This window comes from Corylus avellana, chromosome 8 (assembly GCF_965113065.1).
Source record: "Corylus avellana chromosome 8, dhCorAvel1.hap1.2, whole genome shotgun sequence".
Taxonomy (NCBI): domain Eukaryota; kingdom Viridiplantae; phylum Streptophyta; class Magnoliopsida; order Fagales; family Betulaceae; genus Corylus; species Corylus avellana.
Window position 1 is genome coordinate 4087443 of NC_142497.1, and position 9377 is coordinate 4096819.

Genomic DNA, 9377 nt, shown 5'->3' on the forward strand with positions numbered 1-9377 from the left:
AAAACCCATCAGCTGCGATCAAAGCAGCTTCCTTAGCTACAGCAGAGGAAGCAAATTTGAAAATGCCAAGACATGAAGTATGATTGTGGTTGATTAAGGCATAGTTGAGAGAGCAGTAACTGTCCAAAGAGCAAACATTTTGGTGCTAAATATAGCAACTTAGACATGTCATAGCACAGGAATCTCAGTCAAAGTAACTTGAAATCAGAAAAGGTAATTATTTACAAAGCACTGGATTAGTACATGTAATGACCCCCACGAGGTAAATAGCTACAAAGCACCGGATCAGTGGCTGCCACTTTCCTCGACAGAAGAATGTTGAACATGCTGGCTTCTGCCAGAGCCCTGCACGGAGCTTGTTGCAGAACTGTGTTTCCAGGAAGAAGTTGGAGAAACTGCTGAACCATGATGTCCCCCCCCTTGATGAGTAGGAGGAGACCCGAATTGTATTCTCTGCTGCTGCACATTATCCAAACTTGACACTGAACTCTTCTGTTGGGCAAAAGAAGAGCTAGGTAATATGACTCTTTCTCTGCTCTCAATATGTTTGCTTGTATTGGAAGTATCATTCACTTTTCCTCTACCACCACCCCATCCAATACCAGCAACTTTATGTATCACCTCACAAGATGAATCTGTACTAAATCTCCTTTGATACCCTTTATGTTTCAAATCACATGTTTTGTACTGTAATCTGCAACTATCATCCAAGTCACCCTAGTGCATCAACCAAATATAGGAACCAATTGAACAGATGGAATATGTTGTGAGCAAGAACTGAGATATCATACCTGTTCGAGGGTGTGTTACCCTGATATTCATGCCAGAGTTTTGTTTCTGTAATATCTCCTTCAGTAATACTCTGCATACATAAAACTGTGGTTTTATAGACTACAGTGAATGGTTTGTCATTTTTATTTTCAGGTAGAATTAGATGCAAGACATTGTTTAAGTTGTAATAAAGACCACGTCTGATGAAGCAAAGCTCCAGTTGGAATCTCCCCCTAGGATTAAAAAAAAAAAAAACCCTTAATTGAAGTACCTTAATTGGAAAGATAACACCATCAAGTAAGTGGGGAAGATGCACAACATCATCACGCATCTCAAAAGACACACATCTGCAACATCAATAGAAATGATACCATAAGAAACATAAAAGAGAAAACAAGGCTGGAAAAATGTGCTTTTAATGTTGTTTACTTACAAGACACATTTTTCTTCAATGCTGTTATGGACTTCCTTGTAAACTATTTCAGTATCCTCATTAGGAAGATGAATAAAACCAGAAATACCATCACTGACAGGTAGAAAAGAAAACAAGAAGTTAATTGATCAGTTTATTTAGTGGGGAATACATTTGTCAACAAGAATATTACAACAATATTAATAAATTTGATGTTAAAGAAAGAAAATGTAACCTAGCACAAGAATCCACCCACCTGATACTGGTATCGATCTCAACCACTCTGTTTTCATTTGGGGAAAGTGACAAAATCTGTGATGCCAAATTGTGTGTACTACTCACATATAACTGATCAACATTGTTTCTGTTCCTTAGTGCTTCATCCCTCTATAAAATAAAGTTAGAAAAACACTTCAAATCTCTATAGAACATAAAGTTAGGAAAAATACGGCTAAAGTGCAATACCTGTAGACCCTTCTCTAATTCTTTAGTTTCAGATAGAAGGCGTTCTTCCTCTATAAATGGGAGCTTAATGATTCCCTTAATCGGAAACAGAAAATATAACATATCACTTCACCATATGGAATGTGTAAAAAAATTCAAGTACTTGTAGAATTGCAGGTGTCTTGTTAAGACATTATACAAAGGATTTACAAAATCATACGCATATGAAAAAAAATATATATATAAGAAATATAAGCAAACCTGCCACATAAAGCGTTTTCCATCGAAGTCGATATCAACATCTAAGCATGAAAGAAAGACTAGAGTCAGTTTTTATATCAAATCTATTGGTTTTAACAAACTCTACAAATCAGGCTTTACCAGTAGGATAAAAATCAATAATCTTGGACTCTGCATCTGTCAACAGAGGCTGGTAAACTTTAGGAAGCACATGAGCACTACACAAGAGCACATTCATTTAATTTACCGATTTATGATAAATTCAGCACAAACATAGAAGAAGAAGAAGAAGAAGAGAGAGCAGGAAAGTTGTTACCTCTGTGGGGGTAGTACAGCCAAAAGGTGATCAAATGGTTTTAATGGGGAACCCTTTTGAAACTCTACACTGACCTGAGCAAGGTCCTTCAAATCTGACGCAAATGGTGAATAGTAGTATGGGTAAAACCTGTAGTAAATTGCATTACATTATTAAGAGGCATTGTAATAGGGGAACTTCATTTTATAGAATTGTCTTACCATGACCATGATGGGACTTCTGAAAAATAATATAGAAGGACCCACAATAATCCTTCAGTGTACTTCTTTACCTTCAAGAAATCAAGCGACAGTGGTTAAATCTTTATGAGCACAATTTAAACTCCTCTTACCTCCAAAAAATGGTGCAAGACCATTAGTGAAACAACAATTAAATCAATATTCAGCTACACTTAGATCAGTAAGACACAATCAATTTAAAATGGAATAGGGGTTGTTATAACAGAAACTGCAAGAAAAAGTTTATGGTAACAAAAGCTCACTATCTCTTTTCTTTGTTTTTCAATATCCCTCCAGGTTTCAGCAGAAAATTTATCTTTGTAGTATCTTTCTTTCCAGCCAGCAGTCCCCAATCTCACCTGTGTGTGGGATTAACATAAACCATCAGACATTTCTAAGAACAGACATGCATATGAGTCTTCTAAAGAGAATCCTAGCTAGGAACAAGAAAAATCTTAAAGGCAGTGATTCATACTTTGTCCGACCCCAAATGACCACTCTTAAATAGGTCGGAGTTCTTCTCAAGATTATCATAGTACTTATCTAGCAACTCATTTGTATTTTTAACAATCTGCAACACCAAGAAAGAAAGTAAGAAACTAATGAAGACCAATAAGTAACCTATAATAGAGGACCAAAAGTATTTTGTCTGCACGTATAAACAAATGGGACATCTATTTATCAAGAAGATATATACACGATTGAGTGAAAAATATAAGAGACTACAAGTAACATCTGAACAAGTCCTAGTTTCTCTTAAGACACAAAATATCATATCACAATATCACAACTGTTAGTTCTTGTGTTGGCTTAATTCAGTTCTAAAATGCAGAGGTTACTGTTTACGGGCTCAAACACTGATATAGAATACTCAGAATCAAATCTCCACCGTTCATAATGTAGATTCATGTGTCATGAACATCTCTACAAAATTTCAACTCAATCGGACCACAAACGCCCATCAATCGGAGCTGTTGATCAAGACTGTACAGCATTTTCAGAATGCTGTTTCACTCATTGCATGCTGTGTCCGGACCGCAATTCCAGAAACCTTATTTTTGCTCCGCAAGGCCGTGTCCGGACAGCCCATTAACCTGTCCGGACACCCCGTACCTATTATGCCCAAAAACATGTTCGTCGGAGAAGAGAAAGACACGAATTTTCACCCCTAGAGAGTTCGTCGGAGGCTGTGCTAAGAGAGATCATATGTGGTGAGCATTAAATTCAATATCTTAGAGTTTTAGTTATTTCTTTGATAAGTCGCTCGGTTCAGAAGTCTATCGGAATTCCGGTAAAAGGAAATCATATAGAAGAATTGTGTCAGATGTTCTGGAAAGGGCTACTGCGGTAGAAGTCAAGTGGGTCGCTTGTCGTGTGCAAGGAAGTGTCAATTGCAAAAGTTTTGTAATCCTTCTTGTATTCCTAATTCTTCTTATAGTGGATTGATTTCCTGGGTTTGGCTCTCCCGGAGAGATTTTACATTTATAAAGTTTTCTAAATGGTTTTCTCTTCGTAACCAAATATCTGTGTTCTTGAATGTTTATTTCATATCTGTATTTGGTTGATTTTTAACTGTTAGGTTAGATCTAATTCTTCATAATTTTTGTTAAACACCTAGACAGTTGATTAGGTGTCGTTTGGAGTCGGTTTTAGAATTTTCAACAACTTTTAATTACTCTTCAATAAAGAAACTGCCATTATTCAATTCAAAAGCAGAAGAATAAATATAACCAATTCCTTATGTAATACAAACGCAGCTCTATATTCAGAACTACGAAATTTCTCTTTCTTTTTTGAAAATGATGACTTACTTCAGAAACATCGGCACTCTTAGACCCATCTGATAATGTACTACTTTCTGCTGAATCACTGGGAGTAGGAGCTTCCTCACTGAAAGTAGGAGCTTCCTCACTAGATAATGCATCAGAATTGTTTCTTGTACCAATCTCCATATTACTACCTTTATTTTCATCTTGCTAGAAAAGGCAATATTAGTTTTTATCAGTTCCATTAGTTTTGGAGTAGAATGCATGATACGTTAGTGCTGATTGAAATTTAATTGAAAACAAATTGACTCACATTATCTGAATCTTTGCGAAGGTGTCTAAGTTTACTCTCGCGAGTTTTTGATCTTTTCCTGAAAATTTGATCTTCATATGAGCCAACCAAAAGAATGAACTTCTCGACTCTGGATAGATTTATATACTCCTTTCTTTGATCTTCTTCAACAAGCTTTTGTAAATAGAAATGGGAAAAGTTTTAAGGTTAACAGTGGCAGCCAGTATTTGAAAGAAGCTACAATATGAGAGTTATATGTTACCCTGCTCATGTCAAGTAGATAGCCACCAAGGTTCTTGAACTCTTTCTTGTAAACACTCATCAATAAATCAATAGCACCCTATAAGAAGTAAGAGAATAACTTCATTAATGGGGTTGGTGCACAAAACTGCCCTTTTTTACCCACCAATAAAGAGTTGACACCTCAGCATAAAACATGTTAAGAAATTAAAAAAAAAAAAAACCACCTATTATATTAGAAAGTATTGATTTTTTTTTAAAAAAATAAAAAATAAAAAAAAATTAAGAGGGGTTTGCAGCCACCCAAGTGGGAGAAGAGCCACCCGCCACATTTGGGGTGGCCTAGGGGTGGCTTGCGAGCCACCCCCGGAGGTGGCTGTGGTGGCTCCTCTATTTGTCTTCAATTCAAATAGTTTTAACTACTCTATTTGTCTTCAATTCAAAACCATTGGAATCCCCATCAATCTCAAGGGGTGCAGTGTAGATGAAAAAGGCTACAAGACCTCATGAACTTCTAATGAAGGCATGCCGGGTAGAAAATCATTTCCCAGAAAAAAGCACAAGAAAATGAAGTCATCAACTATCCGCTCAAGATCTATCTTCACATTGGCTGGAGGTTCAGATATTTTCATGTCAAGCTCCAAATATTCCCTCAGAATCCATACTTGTACAAACTGCATGCAAACGGAACAAAAAAAAAAAAAAAAAAAGCATAAGAGGAATATCAAATATGAAAGCTTTCAGCTGAAGTCAAGGTCCAAGGATAGTAATTAGGTGAATCATGATACCTCGTAAGGCTTTTTAAACCATTCCCTTTCCTCCTCTGAACTTTCATTGCTTGTTGGAGGCTCCTGTAATGTTCCAGATAGGAAGAAGTGAAGATTAAGAATACATGCAAAATGATACCATAATTACCACTCTCTAACTCTACCCCTTCTGTTGGGCCTAATGTCACCAGTGGCATCATGGTTCCTTGGTACATGTTACAATAATTGCTAATACAGGCCGAAAATGCTCACTCTTGCAATCCATACCACATATCATTAAAATTTACAAAAATTAGTCAAATTCACCTCTCTCAAAATGGAAAAATGAACTTCATGTGTTGCTAAAGCAAGCATTATCAGATCAGCGTCCTGCATGCAATATCACATGATAAATACCATGCAATAGCATAATATGCATTTCTCAATGACAATACAAACAACAGAAGCCAGCAGAGTTGTCATACCAGACCATGGACGCAGTGCCTCGTATTTGGATTATATCCAACACTAACGTTTTTCTGTTGGCGAATAAAAGACATTATCTTATGTTCTCCCTCACCAGGAACATTGGCATCAGAAACAATAACCTATTTAAATGATCAAAATAAAGAATGACAGGATATGAGTGACTTTGAAATCAAGTTGCATTTTAGTATAGAGTAATGCTATTCAGTAGACTCCTCTATAACTGTCATACAATTGGATGATGTGGCAGTAAAAATCAGTAAACAAAAACTAAATGCTTATCAACGACTGATTTTTATTACCATGTATCTAGTTGTATAGTAAATGCACAGAAGTCAACTAAATAGTGAGTGTAATATGTGCCACAGTACTCAGAAGTATCTTTCTAGTAGGAGTGATGCTATTTAGAGTATGTTTGAAATTGCGTTAGGGAGCTTAAAAAATATTTTTAATACCTAAAAATTTCGAAAGTACTTCTTTGATTTTTTTATTCTAAAAATGACCAAAACACACTTTCGAAAAAATCTTAAAAATGATATATATATTTTTTTAAAAAAATCGGTACTTTAAAAGTTATATTTTCCAACACAATCACAATCATCCTCTTATATATTAGATTATTATAAGATAGCCATACACAGTGGCGGAACCACGTTAGGGCGGGCAGTGGCCACGGCCCCTGCAAGGATTTTTTTTTTTTTTAAAAAAAAAAAAAATTTCTTCATATTTTCCTCACCCAATGTCCAACACACTGTACTGCGGCCCCTACAATAAGTTTTTTAAACTTTTTTTTTTTCTTTTTCGTCCGACAAGTCCCAACTCACCTTAGTGCACAACTTACAAAATGATTTTAATTTTTTTTCTCTCTCTGCACTTTTCTGTCTTCTTCAAGGGTTTGTTTTTAATTGTTTTTCCTTTTTTTAATTGTTCTTCGAAAATCAAAATCTAGTGAGTCACAACCCTAATTTACTCGATATCTCTGATTCTCTCTGATTCCGTTTGGTTAAGATCTTTTGTTAATTAGTTGTTTAACATTTATAATGATTGCTTATTAATTTGAATGATTGCTTATATTTGTATAAACTTTATTTTGAACTTAATCAAGGTTAGCCACAACCATAATTTCTCCTAATTTCCTCGATATCTCTATGATTTCGTTTGTGGTTAGTATTCTAAGCTCAATTCCTAATTTAAATGTTCTTGTAATTCAGATATTTTGGTTATTAAATATTGAGGATATTAGTTGTTAAAATTTAATCATTTAATTGGAGACCATAAAGTGCTGTTCTAGACATTTTTTTTTGTATTTCTGTCTTTTTGATATAGTGTCGACATGTTATATTTCTAATATATCAATTTGAGCACATATTTATGAACTTTTCTAGATATTTTTTTGTGATGCATATATTGTATGAATTACCAAATTTTTAAGGTGAAGAAAATTTTTAAGACCCCAAAAAAAAATTTTTTAGGACGCCAAAATTTTTTTTAGGGCCCCTACATTATAAAATGTCTGACTCTACCACTGGCCATACAATTAGAATAGCGTGGCATGCACAATGAAAATCAGCATATGGATCAAGAAGAGCTTCTAAAAAGGAAAAATCAAGTATTGATTTTCATGATTGTGCACGTTATCCTAATAATTATATGGCAGTCGTATAGTATTCTATTAAATAACATTTATCTTCTAGTATTTTTTCTCTAGATATGATGGTTTTAACAAAGTTAATTCTCAAAAGGAAGGCAGACATAGACCAGACCTTGATGTCCCTCCAGCTTGGATCAGTGTTTATACGTGAAATAACATAGCTTCTGAGGGCCTCTGACAACTTGTACATAAATTCTGTGCCTGGAGTGATTACATGGGAAGTTGAAACTTCATGTTTGTCATTTTTCGGAAGAAGATACTCAAGAAGAACCGGTTTTCCTTCCATTTCAAACTGTTCTATTAGCCTCTTCTTCTCGGCTTGCTATATAGTAGATAACAGTAAGATAAAAGAAAACGATCATCTCTCAAGCAGGAAGCAGAAATCTATATTCAGCCAGACTCAAGATGAGAAAACTCACATCTCTTTCACATCTCCAAATAGTCCGAAAACGTCCAGATCGTTGTTGATTCATTTTGGCCCATGGAGCAACTCCATCTAAGTTTGAGAACAAATTTCAGTACGTGATGTTAAAGGCAAAGCATTTCCTGAGATTCAAACCAAAGAGATCGAGTTTCTTTGAAAGAGAGTTTTCCTCTAAATTAAATTGGAGAAACTTTCTGCAATCTTTGTGTGTCCCCTTGCATGTGATAATATATCACATTTTTTATTTTATTTTATTTATTTTTATTGCAAGGACAAATTAAAGGTGAAATTTTTTTTATTAAAAAGTCAAGTGTTTTTCACTTGTTATTTTAAAAGTATGGGTTTCTTACATGCAATGTGACATGTCACATTTTTATATACTGGGTTGAAAGAAATCTTTATCTGTTTCTCTTGATAACAAACAACAATTAAACAGGTACATCTGCGAGTACACACGGACGCGAATAGCCTAATACTTGTTTACATTGTCAATGAACAGAATTTTTTCTACAAACTAATCTCTACGGTCCTTTAAGCATGTGAGAAGTACATTTTTAATAAAACATATTCATTACTTAATTATATATATATAAAAAAAATACATTTTCTTATTAATATTATTATGAGAAGCAAACATATTCTTTTCCTATCCTAATTAAGGACACGTACATGTCACTCGTTTAAGAAATTTCTAACAATTCAGATCGTAGGAAATTGTTGTCCGTTGTGGACCTAACTAGTCTAAGGTAAGAGAGATATATATATAGTTGACAAAAGTTTCCAGGCCAAATGATAATTACATATCTACAATCAAGCGCAGCAAATTAAGCACGTGTATTTCAACCAAACATTTAAATTAAGGAACATGCATGTTGAAGTTGAAGGACTGCAGTCTCACCTATTGCCATATAAAGTAACTTCCGTGGTCTTACGATACTGAAAAGGTTGTCAACGTATTCAAAGATATTATTGAATACTTCTTCGAAGGTTTTTGGAGGGCAAGGCTGATGAACAAAATAAGACAATATAAAACAAATTATGAGTTAATTTACTAGAAAGAACAAAAATTAAAATTCAAAAATAAGGTGCTTATAAATATTACAATAATAATTATGATTAAAATATTCTAGACTAGCTGAAAAAAAAGGCCAAAAAAGAACGAACTTGATTAGCGGGCTGGAAGCAGAAGTGGATAATCAAATTCATATCAAGGTAGAGATTATCGAACTCGATGCCATTAGGGTTTGGCAAGGAGGTGTTGATGCACTCTCCTTCATCTTCTCTAGCTTTAACCACAACGGTCGGATACTTGTTCGTCAACCACCGATAGAACGACGGCACACCCATCTCACTTCTTTCTCTCACTCTGAA

General features: G+C 34.8%; 1 protein-coding gene across 1 annotated transcript; it reads right to left on the reverse strand.

Moving 5' to 3' along the window:
* Positions 1 to 150: 150 nt before the first annotated feature.
* LOC132163835 (5'-3' exoribonuclease 3-like) lies at positions 151 to 9377 on the reverse strand. The gene is made up of 23 exons (XM_088519025.1): positions 9171 to 9377; positions 8905 to 9010; positions 8002 to 8078; positions 7695 to 7904; positions 5931 to 6053; positions 5773 to 5835; positions 5488 to 5550; positions 5203 to 5373; positions 4722 to 4799; positions 4481 to 4633; positions 4213 to 4377; positions 2877 to 2972; positions 2665 to 2760; positions 2384 to 2454; positions 2184 to 2312; positions 2009 to 2085; positions 1889 to 1929; positions 1649 to 1723; positions 1440 to 1570; positions 1205 to 1297; positions 1043 to 1118; positions 792 to 862; positions 151 to 694 (listed from the first exon to the last, which is right to left on the reverse strand). Exons 1-23 carry the CDS (start codon positions 9351 to 9353, stop codon positions 286 to 288), a joined length of 2757 nt encoding a protein of 918 aa, XP_088375151.1. The 5' UTR covers positions 9354 to 9377; the 3' UTR covers positions 151 to 285.